The sequence below is a fragment of the Alnus glutinosa genome, chromosome 9 (genome assembly GCF_958979055.1).
Source record: "Alnus glutinosa chromosome 9, dhAlnGlut1.1, whole genome shotgun sequence".
Classification (NCBI taxonomy): domain Eukaryota; kingdom Viridiplantae; phylum Streptophyta; class Magnoliopsida; order Fagales; family Betulaceae; genus Alnus; species Alnus glutinosa.
Genome location: NC_084894.1, coordinates 5603022 through 5623568, shown reverse-complemented (window position 1 = coordinate 5623568; position 20547 = coordinate 5603022). Strand labels below are relative to the sequence as shown.

The 20547-nt window shown below is 37.3% G+C and overlaps 1 protein-coding gene across 2 annotated transcripts; it reads right to left on the bottom strand.

Annotated features, from left to right (window-relative positions):
- Positions 1–1493: 1493 nt before the first annotated feature.
- Positions 1494–19033, bottom strand: LOC133877948 (histone deacetylase 8-like). 2 transcript variants are annotated; one of them, XM_062316408.1, is made up of 4 exons: positions 18631–19033; positions 17578–18158; positions 15127–15436; positions 1494–1728 (listed from the first exon to the last, which is right to left on the bottom strand). In XM_062316408.1, exons 1-3 carry the CDS (start codon positions 18905–18907, stop codon positions 15134–15136), a joined length of 1161 nt encoding a protein of 386 aa, XP_062172392.1. In that variant the 5' UTR covers positions 18908–19033; the 3' UTR covers positions 1494–1728; positions 15127–15133. The 2 variants fall into 2 exon arrangements, with proteins under 2 accessions (XP_062172392.1, XP_062172393.1); XM_062316409.1 differs by having other exon boundaries at positions 1717–1851.
- Between the last annotated feature and the right edge of the window lie 1514 nt (positions 19034–20547).

The window sequence follows — 20547 nt, the reverse complement described above, 5'->3', positions numbered from 1 at the left end:
AGAATCTGATAAAAATGCACTCAATTATGAACTATAACATGCCACATTTTTAATACGTGTCATTTTTCAAGCGTTTCGATGCCTTAAAAAGAGTCAAAATTACGTAATTTGAAATTGTAAGAGTTCCTAATCCAATGCAAAATGATATCTCCCGTTTTTGTAATAGCCTACCAATAGAAAGACATTTTTAGAATCCAATTCAATCAATTACCAATTCAAGATAATCTAATCAGATTCTTTCAATATGAATCAAAAATGTATGCCATGATCCCATAATCACACATTTACTGATGTGTTATACTCTTCATATCTTTTATCTATGAGAATAAAGAAGTAGCACCTAACTATTAGGCGTCTAAATGGACCAACCGACAAAAAAATGAAATCCACATTACTATGAAGCCTTGTTATGTCTTGAACGGCTCTCACTATCACTATATTTTCAATCATCGACAGGACATGTGCATGAAGATGTCATTTGCTTTGTCCATTTGGTAACCACACAAAGCCTAAGTGGCCCCATCTCGTCAAAATTAAAAGTAGCCATCTTCACTCGTCGGCAATTCACCATCTTGGTTGTGACGCCGGAATATGTCTTACGAAAACATGGATTAGAGAGACAGATTTAATCAAAAGCCATGTAAAGGAAACATTATGTTATGTTAATAAATGCAATCTTAACTACGTGTATGTATATAAGTTATCGGGCATCATTCTCTTGTAAACCGGTTTTGAAAAGTGAGTTTTGCACAATATTTGTATCATTTGGTATCATAGCCAGATTTTATGTCGAGCTGAGTTGTAGCTTTATAGTCGAGCCACAGAAAGGGACCACTTATAATATAGGTTGAATTAAAATGTCTTCTACTATGTATAGTCACAGTGTTAAGTCATTGAATATTGATAGATGAGTGGAACCGCCAAAAGAGAATGTTATCATCGGGTTAGTGTCGATACAGTTGGCCGTCATGAATGTTGGTAGCGATATTCCTCTCACATGGCTTAAGTACAATCTTAACTATGTGTATATAAACTCTTGGACACCACTCCTTGTGAGCCGGTTTCAATTGTAAGTTTTACATAAGATTTGTATCACATTACTAATGTGCCATGCTCATCAATGATCTTTGTTTTCATTTTCCAGAATGAGATTTGAGGTTCAATTCAATAAAAGCATGAAATTTGTTTAAATTTATGGGATTAATGAAATAAGGTTAAAAAGATGAAGTGTTAAAAAAAAAAAATGATTAACAATATTAAAGAATATTACTTTTTTAAAATCCAAGTAGTAAAATTGTCATTTTTAAAAACCCAGATAGCTTTTGATAAAGCTGCAAACCACAAATAGTAAAACGGTATTTAACTCTTTAAAACTGTTACTATAAAAAAGCTTAAACAAAAAGAAAAAAAAAATAATAATTAGAAAATCCAAAAAATATTATAAAAATGTTCAAACAAATCAATAAATTGAAGGGAAAGAAATGAATCACAGATTAAATCCAACATGTTTTCTTATAATAGGAACAACTGAAAGAAAGAAAATCTAATCTCACATTTTACTATGGAACGAACTAATTAGAATTAAGAATTTATTTTAGTGGTTGGAACAAAGAAATTACCCTGATCTAATTATCAAAATAATTCTTATAAATATCATATTTACAATAAGCTGACACCAATAAACCCATTTTAATTGGCTCCTTGGAGAAGTTCTTCAGAATCAGCATTCTGCAGTCATCAAATCAGACAGCAGAATTCTCATCAAACAATTTATGAGCAGTGATAGAATAGCCACCAGAAAACCTATGGTGCAGAGGACACTTGGCCAATATGATAGGAGAAGGTGGAGAACTGAAGCAAGACAAAAAATAATGGGCATGTATCATTGAAAGGTGAAGAAGTTTTCACACTATGAATGTATGTCTTGTGACTGCCTTAACCTAATCAAGGTGAAGGCTTTGTATTTATAGAGTATTAGCTCATAATCCACGTTATGCGAGGGATTCTTCATTATAATTTAATTTAAAAATTAAAACAAATATTCATTGTACTTTTTATTATAGGTTAAAAAATGCGTGTAAAAAAAAAACTATCAGACATCCTTCAATAAAAAGACATTAAAGATTAAGACCTATAAAAAATAAAATAAATAAATAAATAAATTACAAGAAGAAAATCTAAAAAATAAGACCTTAAATTTTATTTTAATCCATATAAATTAAAACATGTTAAAATCTTTGTTCCCATATGAGTTGTTTAAAATGAAAAGAAGCATAAAGAAAAAAACAGCAAGAAGAAAACATGTATATTATGATTATCAAAGCATTAACAAAAAATTAGCAGGAGTCTCTAATATTATTTAAAGCAATCAAATAAATCATCACTCATGTTCAATGCTTAATATCTCTTTGGTGTTTTGAAAGTATTTATATTCTTTTTATGCACAACAAACAAATAAATTTTAGCCTTGTTTTGTTTTAAAAAGCATAAAAACACTTTCAAAAAATGGCTGAAAATAGAGTAAATCACAAAAAAAAAAAAAAAAAAAAAAAGAAGAAGAAGAATAAGAAAAGAAAAGAACCCATAAAACATAAGAGTCTTTATATTAGTTTAATACATATACATTAAAACATGTTTAAATCTTTGTTCCCATATGTATAGATGATATAAAATGAAAATTATAAAGAAAAAAAATAGCAAGAAGAATACATGGTTTAATCTAATCATCATAGCATTAATACAAAATTATTAGGCATCTCTTAGTGTGATACCTATTATATTTCAATACAAATAAAATGTTAATAAATCTGAACATTAGAAGAAAAAATATACAAAGAAAAGTAAACATTTTTTTTTATGAAAATTTATTCCCATAAATATACATGGTTGAAAATGGAAAGTACAAAGAAAAAACAAATTACAAGAAGAATATCTGGATTCTACTTATAAAAATGCATAAAACACAAAGATACAAAAAATCAACAAAGTTTTTGATTAAATAGAAACCCCAGACTGGATCAACACCAAATTCAACCTCCACAAAACCAAGAAAAAAAAATGAAAAAAGAAAGAAAGAAAGCAAAGTCCTTCAAAATAAATAAATAAAATTATGTACAAAAGCATTATGTTCTTTTCTTGAATGTCGCTGCTGGATGCTCTTGATTTCTTAATTCAAGATCTTTCAAACCCTAAAGAGAGAGAGAGAGAGAGAGAGAGAGAGGGGGGGGGGGGGGGGGGTAGAAATAACTAATCTAAGAGAGTAATATGACTTTTCAAGTTACTTGTACGGTTTCTTTCTTCATTGTTTTATTATATGTTAAGGCATTACTAATATGTCTAATTTTTTTTTTTTAAATAATTATTGTATGCAATACCTATATGATTAATTATGGGTAGTTCATTCAGAATGTTTTTAATTTTTAATTTTTTCTCTCTATAGTTTTGGAGAATAGTAGATTCTGAAATCATAATATTGTATATTAAAATTTTGACTTCATCAAATCCCATATGAGGAATTTTTTAAGTAAAATTTTGAAGAAAAAAAATAAATCTCACCGGTTAGAATTAATGCATGCAATACCTATTTGGTCGAATATGGGTACTTAATGTAGTCTGCTTTTAATTTTAATTTTTTTTTTTAAAAAAAATAAAAAAATAAAAAATCTCACCACTTAATGCAGCTATAACAACACTTAATGCTATGATGCAAAAAAGTCTTTATTTTAGTCTCATGAAGATTACATTCATGATCTTTTCATTAAAGTACAATAAATTTATTAAAACATGACAAAACTGGTTCAACCTTTATAATTCACCAGTTTTTTTTACTTAAAATACCAGTTAAGTGTTTAAAAATTATGGATTCACGCCACGTGTCATAATTTTATGCCAACTCAAGTTGAAACTCAGCTTATATATATATATATATATATATATATATATATATATACAAGGATAATCAAGTACAAAAGATAAACTATACAACAACTCAACAAAGGATGTTCTGATTTGCTCCATTCTTATCTTGGACTCCTTCGTGATTGTGTTTATCTGATGGTGAGGTTTCACTTTGTTCTGCATGATCCTGAGTAATTTGAATTGTTTTACTTGGATGAGATGATATAACAGAAATATCCTTAACTCGCCCCCTTAAACTTGATGGGAGGGAGATGACGTTGAGCTTGGTTCACAAGAGAGAAAATATTGATGTAGAGAGAGGCTTAGTGAAGATATCAGCCAATTGATCATGGCTAGATAAGGACCTAATGTCAAGAGAATGATTGGCAACCATGCCATGGACAAAATGAAAATTTATCTCCACATGCTCGATGCGGGTGTGGAAGACAAGGTTGGAGGAAAGGAATGTAGCTCCAATGTTATCACACCAAAGAATGGGAGGTTTGGACTGGTGATGCCGACCTCATGTAGAAAAGACTTCAACCAAGTGATTTCAGCAGCAACATTTGCAAGGGCTTTGTATTCGGCGCCCTAGATTTCTACCTTTGACTTACCTCCCCCAAGAGAGTGGATCTCTCTAATTCGCTTAATACTTCTGCCTTTTTCATTCTCTCCTCATTGCCTAATGCCCTCTCTTTCTTCAATAATATCAAAAGCACATAGCTCTTCCCAAAGGATCTTTTTCTTTCTCCCTACATTGCCAAACACCAACTCATTCCATGTGACGTTCCACATCGCCTGGGGTATGGGGATGGGAATGTGCTTATCTGTATATTCGCACCATTCTTAACACAATGCATTTTAAAGCCGTGATAGCCATGAACCTATCAAAATTTCGCAGTTAAGCGTACTTATGCGAGAGTAGTACGAGGATGAGTGACCTCTTGGAAAGTCTGGTTCGGGGGAGCCAAAAGCAGACAATATTGTGTTATTGGGGGTGAGTTGTTACAAATGATATCAAAGTTATTGCCTAGCCTAATATGGAGGGAGCTTGCACAAGCCCATGAGGGTTGTTAGTGTGCATTCACTGGGACGCCAAGAATGGGGTGATCCCATGAAGGTCACCAACGGGGACGTTGGGTCCCAATAGGGGGGTGATTGTGACGTTCCACATCGCTTGAGTATGGGAATGAGGATGTGCTTATATCTATATTCGCACCTTTCTTGACACAATGCATTTTAAGTACCAAGATGGGTAACCTACTGGAAAGTTTGGTTTGGTGGAGTAAAAATACGGACAATATTATATCATTGGGAGTGGGTCGTTACATTCCATCTCCTTAAATCAACTTTCAAAGCATCGAGCTTGTTAGCCACAATAAAACTTGAAGAGCCTTGGAACTGATAAGAGTCCCACCAATGTTTCACCCTATCCACAAAACCCTCAAACTTCAGCCACATGTTCTCAAATTTGATGTACTTACCTCCCCTATGAAAGTCACCACAATCAAAGCAAATCAAGAAATGATCCGAGCAAAGTCTTGGAAGCTTTTTCTGGGACAAACTCGGATATTGAGTTTCCTAAGCTAGAGAAACAAGAAATCTATCAATCTTGGACCACGAGAGAGACTCCCGATTGTTTGATCAAGTATAAGTACCACCAATAAGAAGAAAGTCCATCAAGCCTTGATCATAAATGAAGTCAGATAACTTTATCATAGTTGGAGACATAAGCGAGCTACTTTTGATCTCTCACTGGGGAATAGGGTGACCTAAAATCAACTCCAATGCACTAAGGCAAGTTCCACCAATTGAGCATGCCAACTAACTCATCCCAAAGAAGCGTTTTGTCCATAAAAGAATTAGGGCCATAGACACCAGCAAAGGCCCAAGTGAAATGATTTTCAACGTTTTTGAATGCAAAAGCTAGGGTAAACTCTCCCACACACTCATCGATCTTTCTACCACCCTTCTATCCTACATAATCAAAACGTCACCTAAAGCCCCTCTAGAATCCAAACATCAATCCACATGATGGTAACCCCACAAGTTACGCACTACTCTACGAGACATTACCTCCAGCTTAGTTTCTTGAAAACATACAATGTCAACTTTCTTCTTTGAGTAAGTTTCTCACCCTTAGGCATTTATTCCCCTCGTTCAACCCTCTCACATTCGAAGATAAGATTTTCAACTTCATTAAAAATTGAATGGCCCTTCTCCTTTCCAATTCCATGGCTAGAAGTCTCAAATTTAGAATCATAATTAATAAAGCATTCCAACCTTTTCAACTCCCTATTTCCTTTGCTGCCAAGTTTAGAATTGGAACCCAACACCTTTTGAAGACGACCCACCTCAATAAATGTCAACATCGCCATAAATGCTCCTCAAAGCCCACACACGAACCCCCACAACACGATGGATTTCCTTTGCTCTTTGCAAAACCCAATCTGAGTAGTCCGACCTAAGACGACCAGATTTCCCCACCACAACAGGGGAATAGGAGCCAAGGCAGTACATAACGAGGCTTCCTCCCTGTTGAAAAGATCCACAACTTGGCAAGGATCCGAGTCAAGCACAAGCTGTCTATTAATTAACCTGATGATAGCATCTACTACTAGAAAACCTACAAAGCCAACATAGGATATGGATTTGCACCAAGACCTGCATTACATAACAGTTTTAATCGAGAAATAAAATTCGTATGCAGTAAATGACAATTCCTACATGACACAGACATACTTTACCAACTACTCACAGAGTCATTCAGAAAGCTAACCAAGACTTAGTAACATCCTCAGGTTGATCATAATACTTCTTATAAATTGTGGTTAGAATTCTGAATGACAGTAGGAGGTCCAACAGCGTTCTTTACATTGGTCCAGTTCAATATTTATCTTCTTCCAAATATATGCGATATTTACTAAGAGCCTACTCTGGTGGCTGAGACCACCCCATCCCATATAACAGTACAAAACACGACTATCGTTCACAATTAGTTTGTCCTTGCTAGCCAAACAAATAGGTTGATCCACCAAGCAAGGTTTTCATTCCTGCTCTGTAGATTACAATGAATTTAGGGCATATATCTCCTTGTAATCACCATCACTAACAATAAAATTACTTTATGGATATACCATTTTATCTTATGATAATGAAATAATCTATCCATGAAAAGTATCCATGTCATGAAATAAAAACCTTTTTCTATTTATTCATTAAATAACAGTAAAAATTGGCTTTCTAGGCAGATATTTCTTTCATGCCCCTCCCCCCCCCCCAAAAAAAAAAAAAAAAATCATATCATATCATATCATATATATATATAAAAGCCGAGTTCCAACTTAGAGTTGGCATAAAATTATGACATGTGGCGTGAACTCATAATTTTTAAACATTAAACTGGTCTTTTTAAGTAAAAAAAACCAGTGAATTTTAAAGGTTAAACCAGTTTTGTCATGATTTTAATAAATTTATTATACTTTAATAGAAAGATTATGGGTGCGAATCTTCATGAGACCAAAATAAGGACTTTTTCGCATTATAGCCACATTAAGTGGTAAGATTTTTTTAAAAAAATTAAAATTAAAAACAGACTACATTAACTATATTCGACCAAATAGGTATTGCATGCATTAATTCTAACTGGTGAGATTTTTTTTCTCCAAAATTTTACTTCAAAAATCCTTGTATGAGATTTTATTAAGTTCAAAATTTTAATATACAATATTATGGTTTCAGAATTTACTACTCTCCAAAGCTATAGAAAGACAAAATTTAAAATTAAGAAAATTTTCCATTAACTGCCCATAATTGACCATATAGTTATTGCATGCATTAATTATAAAGGAGGAGGCGAAGTCGTTTGTGTTCTCAGTGGTAGAAGGAGCATCGGTGGTGAGATTGGAAGAAAGGAGGAGGAATTTTTCAGGCTGGTTTTGCTTAGTGCTCAAAGTGTTGGGTGGCTAGCTTCGACGATGGAGAGTCTGTTGTGGTTTCCGGGGGATAAGGATTTTGTTTGATCTTTCAGGGAGGGGTCAAAGGTTCTCATTGTTAGACGAGGTGGTAATGCAGCTGGTAGATTTCTCGAAGTGGCAGTCTACGCTATGGGTGGCCGGAGAGGGTTTATTTGCATTCCTGAAGGATATGAGGGGAGGGGTTGGAGCAAATTTGTTCTTGAGCTGGGTAAGGTCAGAGATTTTCTCAATATCCCGAATGGGCATGGCACGGGTCGTTTAGCTTCAGTTCCAGAGAGGATTCGGAGAGCAGGTGGTGAGGATAATGAAGGTTCTATCCCCTTTATTCCGGTTGGTTCTCCCGGCAAAAACGGAGTTTCTTCCTTCGTGGAAGTCCTGCGTAGAGGTGCCAAAGGTCCGGAGGTGGAGAAGAAGTTGTTTCTTCCGGTGGCTCCGTTAGGTGAGAAGTGCCGTGATCACTCGGCTGAGGAGGAGCTGTCCCGATCAGAGAAGCCATTGGAGAAGAATTTTTGTAACCGTTGTGGCGCAGAGAACGTGAAGGATGGGATGGGTGTCAGTCTGTTGCCTATGAAATCTGCTGCTCGAGGCAAGGGTGGTAGCTTCTGTGGTGATCTTTCTGCAGATTATCTGCTGACAGGAGAAGGGCACACGTTTCCCTCTCTTTTGTTGTGGAAAAGCCAGCTGGAGAAGCTGAAGGCTGATGTGGATCAAGCTCTTAGCAGGGTTTGTGATGGGCTTTCTTCGTTTGGGCCTGGCTCTAAGTCCAAGTGTGTTGGGCGGAAGAAAAAAAAATAAGAATAGGAAGAGAAGACTGCGTTGGGTTCCGAAAGGCCCGAAACCCAGCTATTGTGACCTTTTAGCGGAATCTGTAGGGCGTCTTGAGGTAGGTCCGTCGCCGGCGTTGGACTGCGGCGGTTCAGAATATCCTCCGGCAGTCTCTGAGCCTCTCGGTGGGTCGTGTCCCATGTCTCGAACGTCCGGTTTCTCTGCTCCGGAGAACCAGTCTTCCAGACCCGTGCTGGGCCATCGGCCTGATTCGGTCGCAGCAGCTAGGGAGGATGGAGTGGGTTCGTCGGTAAGGATGGGTACTTTTCCGGTGACTCCAGAGGGTTTCGGTGGGTCGTCTTCTTCTACGGGTGTTCACGATTTGGCCAGCTTGGTCTCTCATCCGGAACTTTTTTCTGGGGTTGTGTCTTCCGTTCTTGGTCTGGAGGGTCCGGAGGCTAATCTTGCTTTGGTCGACTCTCCGATGAATGCAGAAGGTGCGTTGGTGGTCGGGGCTGGTTCGGACACTTTGGTTGTTTCGGATTTTTCCCCCTCTGCTCCTTCTTTGGTTTCTGACCCTTTCGGTTCGATGCCTAGGAATGGGCTGGTTTCTGTTTCTATTTCTGAGGGGGAGGGTGTGTCTTCTGTGGGCATTCCTAGAGAAAAGGAGGGCTCAAAGGAGTTGTCCTCCTCCTTTTTCCATTCTGATTTCAGGTCTGTAAATGTGGAGGGTGGTGTAGGGGATGAGGTGGAGGGTTTGGGCCCATTATTGATTTTGCCTTTGGCAGTGGAGTTGGACAAGGATTCTGCTTCGAATGTGTCTCCTAGATGGGTGATGGAGAGGGTAAAGGGTTACTACAAACTAGTAGGAGTGTCTTGTGACCAATTTGAAGATAAATTGTTAGCTCTGTTTGAACAAGTTGAAGCCAAGCGGGACCAATCCTTGGTTGATTATTTGGCTTTGGTTACCTCTGTATCAGGAGGAAAAGGCCAGAGGGAGATTAAGCGGCTGGATTGTTCCATTAACTATGAAAAGAAGGGAGAGCAATCTTATAGAAGGAGAGGAAAGGGCAAGGGTATGTCTTGTGTTAATGAAGCTTAAAATTCTTTCTTGGAATGTAAGGGGGATTAATGAGCTAGATAAAAGATTGCGTATCAAAGGGCTCATTAGAGAATGGAAGGTTGATTTGGTGTGTTTGATGGAGACAAAAATGGAAGTCATTTCTAGAGAGGTGGTTCGAAGTTTATGGGGTTGCCATCATGTGGATTGGTGTTATATGAGGGCTAGTGGGGCTTCAGGTGAGATTTTGATTATGTGGGATAGGAGGGTTGTGGAGAAGGTGGATGAATGCATGGGTCGGTATACTCTAGCCGTTTCTTTGCGTAACACTGTTGATAATTTTATGTGGGCTTTTGGAGGTGTGTATGGGCCTAATGATGATGGGGAGAGGAGGGTTTTGTGGAATGAGATGGCTGGCTTGATGAGTTGGTGGGATAGACCGTGGTGCTTTGGGGGTGATTTCAATGTGGTGCAGTTTCCGAGTGAGCGATCGGGAGGTGGTGGTTTTTCTGCTGCTATGGACGATTTCTCGGAGTTCATACGTGGGCAGAGTTTGGTGGATATTCCTCTCCAAGGTGGGCAGTTCACTTGGTCCAATAATCAGGCATGGTCTAAAATTGATAGGTTTCTGTTATCTCCGGATTGGGAAGAACATTACCCTGATGTGTCACAAAGTCGTTTGCCTAGACTTTTATCAGACCATTTTCCTTTGACGTTGGATTGTGGATCGCATAGAGAAGGGAAAAAATACTTCAAATTTGAAAACATGTGGCTCAAATCTGTTGGCTTTGTAGAACAAGTGCAACGTTGGTGGGAGTCTTATGTTTTTCGAGGTCTGCCGAGTTTTATGCTGGCTAGCAAGTTGAAAGCTTTAAAAGTGGACTTGAAGATATGGAATGCTGAGGTCTTCGGTGACGTGGGGAAGAAGAAGGAATTATTAGAAGGTATTAAAGAGCTAGAGTGTTTTGAAGAAGCTCGGGGGCTAGTGGAGGAGGAGCGGATTCAGAAGTCAGACATGATCAAGGAGCTGGAAAAAACTCTCCTGTTCGAGGAGGTTAATTGGAGGCAAAAATCTCGGGCTCTATGGCTGAAGGAAAGGGATAATAACACTAAATTCTTTCATAGGGTGGCCAATTCGCATCAGAGGTACAATCATGTGGGAGTTTTGAGGATCAATGGGGCTTTGTCTTCTGATCCGGGGGAAATTAAGGATCATATTGTAAATTATTATGACTCACTGTACACAGAGCAGAGTTCGTGGCGTCCTAGGGTGGATGGAATTTCTTTCTCCTCTATTGATGCGGATGAGTGTCTTTGGTTAGAACGAGACTTTGAGGAGCAGGAGGTGTGGGAGGTGGTGCAGGAGATGAATGAGGATAAGGCACCGGGGCCTGTTGGTTTTTCTATGGCTTTTTTTCAGAAATGTTGGGGGGTTTTCAAAAAAGATATTATGGCGGTATTTTCAAAATTTCATAATAGTTGCCAGTTTGAGAGGAGTTTGAATGCAACATTTGTTTCCCTTATTCCTAAGAAGGCTGATGCTTTGGAGGTTAAGGATTTTAGGCCTATCAGTTTGGTGGGAGGGGTTTATAAAATTATCTCTAAGGTCCTTGCTAATAGAATCAAATCAGTGCTGGGGAAAATTATTTCGAACTCTCAGAATGCTTTTGTTGGTGGAAGGCAAATCTTGGATTCGGTTCTTATAGCCAATGAATGTCTAGATAGCCAAAGGCGGTCAGGGGAGGCCGGATTATTGTGCAAACTGGATTTGGGGAAAGCTTATGATCACGTGAATTGGGATTTCCTCCTTTACATGCTTCAGAGGTGTGGGTTTGGGGAGAGGTGGAGAGAATGGATAAAATTTTGCATTTCTACGGTAAAATTTTCCATTTTGGTTAATGGCGTCCCTTCTGGTTTCTTTCAGAGCTCGCGGGGGATTAGGCAAGGTGATCCTCTTTCTCCTCTACTGTTTGTGGTGGTTATAGAAGCGCTTAGCAGGATGTTGAATGCGGCTATGCTCCAAGGCTTACTTTCAGGCTTCTCAGTGGGCTTCAGGGGTAATGAAGCTTTAGTGGTGAATCATTTATTGTTTGCGGATGATACCTTAATTTTTTGTGGAGCACAGGTTGAGCATGTTCGAAATTTGATGTGTACCTTCTTATGTTTCGAAGCAATGTCAGGGTTGAGGATCAATTAAGGCAAATCCGAATTGGTCCCTATTGGCGAGGTGGAAGATGTAGAGTCTTTGGCACATATTCTGGGTTGTAGAATTGGGTCTCTGCCGATGACTTATTTGGGTATGCCGTTGGGGGCGTCGTTCAAATCTATTTCTATTTGGAATGGGGTTATTGAGAAGGTGGAACGAAGGTTGGCTAGTTGGAAGAAACTTTATTTTCCAAGGGTGAAAGGGTGACTTTGATTCACAGTACTCTATCTAGCATTCCTACTTATTACTTATCTCTGTTCCCTATTCCTGTGAGTGTAGCTAAGAAACTGGAGTGGCTTCAAAGGGAGTTTCTGTGGAGTGGTTTGGGTGATGAGACTAAATTTCATTTAGTTAATTGGCATCGAGTCTGTACTCCAATTAAGGCTGGTGGATTGGGTGTTCGTAATGTTGTTAATTTTAATCAAGCCTTATTGGGGAAATGGATTTGGAGGTTCTCTCAGGAGCTCGATGCTTTGTCGAGATCGGTGATTGAGGTGAAGTATGGGAGTGTGAGAGGAGGTTGATGTTCCTTACCAATTACGGGGCCTTATGGTGTCAGTGTTTGGAAGTTTATTCGAAGGGGGTGGGATAGTGTTGCCAAGCTTTTGCGGTTTGAGGTGGGTGATGGGTCTCATATTCGCTTTTGGCATGATCTTTGGTGTGGGGACAAGCCTCTCAAGCTCTGTTATCCAGCTTTGTACTCTATTGCGTGTTCTCCAGATGCTTGGGTGGTGGATAATTTGTCTGTGGTAGGAGGCGTGATTCATTGGAATGTTCTCTTTACGCGCTATGCTCAGGATTGGGAGGTGGAGATGGTGATGTCCTTCTTTGATCAGTTATACTCTACTCGGGTTCGGAATGGAGAGGTTGATAGGGTGGTGTGGAATCTTTCCAAGAGGAGGAATTTTGAGGTGAAGACTTTCTACAAAGCTTTAGTGTGTCACTCGGCGGCCTCTTTTCCTTGGAAGGGTATTTGGCGTGTTAAAGCTCCGAAGCGGGTGGCGTTTTTTGTTTGGACAGCGGCTTTAGGAAAGATCTTAACTCATGACAATTTACGTAGGCGTGGTAGAGTGGTGGTAGAGTGGTGTGTTATGTGTAAGAAGCATGGGGAGTCCGTTGATCACCTCCTTCTTCATTGTGATGTGGCACGGGTTGTTTGAAGTTTTTTTTATAGCTTGTTTGGGGTGGAGTGGGTTATGCCTAGTAGTGTGTTGGATTTATTGACTGGTTGGGGCACTGTGCTGGATCGTGGTCCTGGTTTCCGTATTTGGAAGCAGGTTTGAAGCAAGTTCATTTATGTGTTTTGTGGGGCTTGTGGCGTGAGAGAAATTCTAGGCTTTTTGAGGATGTGGAGGTTTCGGTTGGGGCTCTTTGTAGAAATGTGCTTAATATGTTATATCTTTGGGTGTCAGCGCATAGCCCGGGTAGTATGTTGTTCGCTGACTTTTTACTTTCTTGTTCTTTTATTTCCTCTGTATAGGGGCTTCTTTTGTATACTTCCTGTGTACTAGGGTTGCGCCCCTCTGCGCTTTTTAATGAAATCTTACTTATCAAAAAAAAAATTATAAATTTTTTTTGACATATTAGTAATGCTTCAACATATAACAAAACAGTGAAGAAAGAAACCGTACAAGTAAGCTGAAAAGTCATATTATTCTCTTAGATTGGTTATTTCTACCTCTCTCTCTTTAGGGCTTGAAAGATCTTGAATTGTGAAATCAAGAGCATCCAACAGCGACATTCAAGAGAAGAACAGAGTGTTGAAGTACATAATTTTATTTTGTTTTGTTTACTTGGCGTTGATTCAGTCTGGAGTTTCTATTTAATCAAAAACTTTGTTTCTGTTTTGTATCTTTGTGATCTATGCATTTTTATAATTAGAATCTAAATATTCTTCTTGCTATATTTTTTTTCTTTATACTTTCCGTTTTCAACCATGTATACCTATGAGAATAAATTTTCATTAAAAAAAATGTTTACTTTTCTTTGTATTTTTTTTTTCTTATGAAAATTATTTGTTTTATTTGTATTGACATATAATAGGTATCACACCAAGATATTCCGAATAATTTTGTATTAATGCTTTGATAAATAGATTAAACCATGTATTCTTCTTGCTAATTTTTTTTTTTCATTATAATTTTCATTTTAAATCATGTATACTTACTGGAACAAAGATTTAAACATGTTTTAATGTATCGATTAAACTAAGATAAAGACTCTTTATGTTTTCCTTCTTTCTTTCTTTTTTTCTTTTTTTCCGTTTATCTGATTTACTCCATTTTTCAGCCATTTTTGGAAAGTGTTTTTATGCTTTTGAAAGCAAAACACGGCAAAAATTTATTTGATTGTTGTGCATAAAAGGAATATAAATACTTTTGAAACACCAAAGAAATATTAAGCATTGAACATGATGTGATGATTTATTTGATTGCGTTAAATAATATTAGAGACTCCTGCTAATTTTTTATTAATGCTTTGATAATCATAATATACATGTCTTCTTCTTGCTGTTTTTTTCTACACCTATGAGAACAAAGATTTTAAAAAGTTTTATTTTGTATGGATTAAAATAAAATTAAGAGTCTTAACTTTTAATGTCTTTTTATTGTCTTTTTATTGAAGGATGTGTGATATTTTTTTTTACATGCATTTTTTAACTTATAATAAAAAGTACGATGAAGATGTGTTTAAGTTCTTAAATTAAATTATAATGAAGAATCCCGTGCATAGCGCGGATTATGAGCTATTCTCAATAATTAAGGAGATCATTCTTCCTTTAAATAAAAATTGAAGTATGCCCCACTCTCCCAAAAAATTATTTATTAAATTATGGCCCCAAACTGAACTTTGTTTTGGTGAAACCCCGAAGGATAAAGCCTTTCGACTTGTTAAATCAACTATAATAATCATTTTAATGAAGAATTATTTAGATATTGTCTCATAAAAGACAATTGAAACATAGTAACATACATAGAAAATACATATTTACTACAATACTTAAATATTTCTCAAATTTAGCTATGGCCCCCCTCATGATTAATTTCTAATTTTTAGTATACACAAACCAAAAACATGAAGCCATAGCAGTCAATAATCAACATTTCAATTAAAATAACAAACATCAAGAATTATTTTAGCTGCAGCTTTTGATAGAATATCATATATCACAAATTTACCACTGGAAAACAAATTATAAGCACAAAATGTAAAGCAAATACCTCCAAATTAAGCTCCTTTTAGAAATGGGAAGGTGTCCTTTTGGTACTGCTTAATGGATTCAATTACTTTTACAGCAAAGGCCTCATCCTCTGGGTAATAAGCTATGGGATCAGATAACAGAGGAAGTGGTTGGTTGAGCACACCTTCAAGTGTTGCATGAAGACAATAAGCTGAATATGTAACATGATATCCACCCTCTTGGACAATAAGAAGGCGACCACCACTTTGCCTAGCTGCCAAGCTATGAACTATCCGTCCAATCTCTCGATAACCCTCCATTGTCAGGCATTGCCTTCCATTTGGATCAAACTAAATCACAAGCAGTGTTACTGTATAAGAAACTCCAACCTCTATCAACATCAACAGTCAATCTCTTATAAAGTTAACACGAAAGAACATTTAAAAATCCAGACTTAAAAGGAGAAAATAGTTTAATGATCCATTTTAAATTTCAATTTTTGCAATTTTGTTTACAGAGATCATAGTTGAGGTAGGCTGCCTCTTGATGTTGATATTGCAGCTGAGTTTTCACCATTGATTTTATAGAAAAAGAAAATAAAAACAAAAATAAATTGAAGAGGACAGTTTTTAGTAAGAAGAAAATTCTGTTTCTAAGTGAAGGAGAAGCACAAATTCTTATTTCTAAGTGAAGGCTGTAAACCATGTCCTTCTACATTCATCAAAAAGTTCTATTTCCAAATCTGTTAAACAAAAACATGTTCAAACAAGTACCGACTTGAAGAAGAAATCATGTGTATCTGATTATATTCAATGACTGGATGACCTCAAGAGCAAACTAGAGTATTGAAACATCAAACTGGTATCACAAGGCATCACCAAAAGGATGAGGGATAACCTTAATTTTATCAGCAACTTCCAACAGAAAGCACACAAGAATGACTAATATTTTCATTATCTCCTCGAATAATGCTGGACCAATAACTGTTTTACAATTCTTTTACAACTTACCGAACATATCTAAATGTGATTGGAGGGTGTTAAAAAAAAAAAAATAAATAAAGTGGCTTCACATTCTGACACGTCAACAAATTATAAAAGAGTTGTAGGTCTAGCATTACTCTATCTCTTCACAACAAGGAAAACCCGTTACATGCACTTGGAAAAACTTAAATGTCTAATTTGCTCTTACAACATTTTCAACAGATTACCATATGTGTTCATTTTCTGAGGACTTCAACAAAGTATGCAAGACAAAATGAGATATGAATAGATCATATTATTAACCTAAATTTAGAGTCCACTCTTCTCCTAAATAGTTCACCACTGCTTATTGTATCTGGATTTGTTGTCTACAGCATTTAAGCTCAAGGTAGCTCATCAACTTCTATTAAATAAACTGAGACTATTTATGAATACTTTAATTCATCCAAACATCTTTGTCATCTTTGTATGTATTCTTGCAAAACAGCTTCTCTTGCTTCATCTAAAGAAAGGACAAACTGATAAACAAAACAAGGACCAAATACAAACCACTATTGAATCAAGGAAATCCACATTCATCTCATTGTTTGCCTTGAGCGCACTGCAACTAGAGAATAGTAAGAATGTTCAGATTTCTTTGTTTTGAAAGAAGTGTTATATTGTTAATTACTTCAAACTCAAAACTTTTTTGCAGCCACAAAGCAAAGGATATGAGCTGATCCTTGATCTGAATTGCCTATCAGGAATAACATTTTAGTTGATATGGCTTATATGTGAATGATCTGGTCAGTTAATTTTGTAATATTCCTTAAAATGTGCTCTTTAAAGCAATGTTAGGTACTGAAGACACCTGAATTATCACAGCAAGAAACATTAGGTACTGAAGCTTAACCACAGAAATGGTCCAAAGTCCTCAAATAAGTGAAATATACACAAACCCAGCAAATGGCAGTACCAAGTAGACCAATGATAGCATATTTTTCTATCACATATCCACAGTTTAGTCCATTTACTGATCTTTAAAGCAACGCTTCCATCCTTAACTGTTTATAACATTCAATTTTGAACACTCTCCCCCCCCCCCCCCCCCCCCCCCAAAGAAAGAACATAATTAGGTGTCATTATAGACATCAATCTCTTGTATGATGGTCATTTTAGCACTTCAAATCTCCCTTTTCAACAGTCTATCCCCATGAAATTCCACGGTTCATGTCAAGTCCTTTTCTGAATAATCAGTAATCCATGGGTCTTATGCTGGCTCAATTCAAAGATAAGCAAATAACACTCAATTCTGGATGGGAAATGCTGGATGGGGGACACTCATCCGTCCCCCATCACCCATATATAATAAAAAATTATTTTTTTATAATAAAATGCTCACAGGGGACGGATGAGCGTCCCCTGTGTAGCAAGTCTCATTCTGGATATACTATTCAAATACAATTCAGTAGTTAAGATAAATATTTTGAATAGAAACCTACACACACACACACAGAGGAGGAACTTACAGCACTTGAATCTTGGCCAACAACCAAAACCATCATATCAGCCTTAAACTTTTGAACAGCTGGAACGACCAACTCGGTCATGGCATACGCATATCCTGTGTCACCAGTTCCATTTGGTAGAGGTATATTCATATTATAACCAAACCCTTGTCCTTCACCAATCTCATCAACCGATCCACTCTGTGGATGAGAAGGACCCCACGACCCATGATTCATGTGAAGGGAGATGGTAAGAACATTATTTGACTTGTAAAACCCCTCTGCTGTTCCATTGCCGTAGTGAACGTCAACATCAATAACTGCAACTTTTTGACACCCAGAATCTAAAGCCAATTGAACAGCAAGACCCGCATTGTTAAGGAAGCAGTACCCATCAGCTTGAGTAGGCTGAGCATGGTGACCTGGAGGCCTAACCAATGCATATGCAATTTTCCCATGCCCATCAAGTATATGCTTCATTGCCGACATTGTAGTACCAGCAGCAAGCAGCGCAGCATCCCATGATCCAGGGTTCAAGAAAGTTCCAGCACAAAGCATCTTCCCTCCATTTCTATCAGCTTCGATTAGCTCATTTATGTATTCTGGGAGATCAACATATCAGACTCTGATATAACTCATACCCAACATTCTTTATAATGAAATAACTTGCACAAATTTTCATCAATCAAAATAATCCCTCCCCCAATAATTCTTCCACATATTATTTAATTTCCTACAAATTATAGGAAATGCAAAAATCCATTTCTGTGTAGTTTGGAAATCTTGCTTCTCTTGTTAATTAATTTTTTTTTTTCTACTAAATTTGCACATCAGGGAAATAAAATTCAACTAAGAAAAAAAGCAGAACAGAGGTTCACTCCAAAACCCAAGTTTTAATAATGAATTAACATTCAAAAATCATCACCTAGCTTTTACGTTTACGATTCTCAGCCGAATATTAACAATCAAACAATCAGGGCTCACACAATTTTAAAAAATCAAACAAGAAGAAGAATCGAGCAATTGAAAGTGATTGAACTGTAATCGTAAGCAAGCAAAGTATTACCCGCGTACCTTGAGTGTGGAAGGAGAGCAATTCGGGGATGCGAGCAGGTCTGCCGCAGTGCCAAGAGATGTAGGGAGAGATGGGGCCTCGTTTGAGGATGGAGAGCATGTTCTTGACCCTGTCTGCGTTCTCCGGGTGCTTCTCCAGAACGTCAAGAAAGCCCGGGTCCATTCCGGAGTCGAATACGCCACTGCCGCTGTCATGGGTGAGCATCCCCTCGTGCCAGAAGGCATCTATGCGGTCCATTGGGGTAGGAGTAGGAGTAGGAGTAGGAGAAGCATGCATGGAAGTATTCCAGTTTGATGAGAAAGTAAAAAGATTGTGCCACCCTCGAACTGCACACTGAACTAAAAGCGTAAACTGCACATTATCGGAATCGATTTGTACGATGACAAACGCGGCTGGTGTGATCTCTGGTGCCGGTCCATCTCAAGTTTTTTGAGGAATTTTTTTTTTTAATAATAATAAAAAATGGATTAATATGATATAAACTAAAAGATAAAAATACAATTTAGCTTCTCAAAGTATCATCTTTTCTCCGGAGGGCCTCCCCATAATATCAAGGCTTGCAATCTAGCCCCCCAAACTACCAAAACCTTTGAAAAATGTCCATTTTGCAAAAATATCTCCATAATACCCTTGCCACATGTCATTTTTTAATTAAAAAATAAAATAAAATTCAAAAAATTATAAACTAAAATTTTTTATTTTTTATTTCTTATTTCTAATTTTTTTTAAAAAACATGGGTATTTGGGGTGGCATTATTTTCTAACCGAGACTCGATTTTCCCAACATCCTTCCGGTCACCGTCCATTTACAATGCCATGATGACCGATTTTATAGGCCGGCTTGGCGAGTTTCGATTTGCAATCATCAGCTCACTGATTTCGGCCGAGCCACTTGAGAGAAAAGCTTGTGATCCTTGAGCTCTAGGTAGCTATTAACCAACGTTTTGAATGCCAAAAAATCACAGAGAGGAAAATGGATATGAACATCAACAAACAAGCTCACGGTCATTGATTTCTCTGTCAGAAACCAATCGAGATCTTCCACAATGATGATAGACTTGCTCGTTATTTGTAACAAAACAAAATTCAGATTGGAATCATTCATAACCTTCAAAAGATCAATATCATAGACATCAAAGGATAGAAAATTAGTCATGTCCGCGTTTGAAGAGGTGGGGACGAATTCGCCGAGCTGCAGGCTTGCATCATGCCCAACGATGATGCTGGAAAGAAATAGTACGTCATCCGGTCGATCGCAATATTTTTTTTAAAATAAAATTTTAGTTTTTTTTTAAGTTTTTTTTTTTAATTTTTAATTGAAAAATGACACGTGGCATGGGTATTATGGGGATATTTCGCCAAAAAGGGGCATTTTTCAAAGATTTGGGTAGTTTAGGAGGCTAGAGTGCAAGCCTTGGTAGTTTGGGAGGCCATCTGGAGAAATGATAGTAGTAACTTGTATTTTTTTCAAACTAAAAATATGTTTTGATTTTTTTTTTTTTTTTTTTTTTTTTTTTAAAAAAAAAATGGATAATTTCGCAAAAGGGTATCGAACTATCATACGTTTTGATAGAAGGGTATCAAACGATCATTTTGATCGAACCGGAGTGTTAAACTATCAAAAATCATCACATAAGGGTATTCCGTCAAGATTCGGTGTTAAATCCTGACGGAAGTCGAGTCACGTGACTTCCACGTGATTTTTTTAACCAAAACTACCTAAACTGCCCCCAGTCCCTCTCTGTCTCTCTCACTCCCCTCCTCCCTCTCCCCCCCCCCCCCCCCCCCCCCCTCCTCCCTCTCTTTGTGTGCGCCGGCCGATCAAGAGCTAGGTGAATCCCATCTGGTTCTTGTTTGGATTATTATGATGCATCCCTCCCTCCCTCTCTCTCTCTCTCAATTTTTTGAAAAGTAAC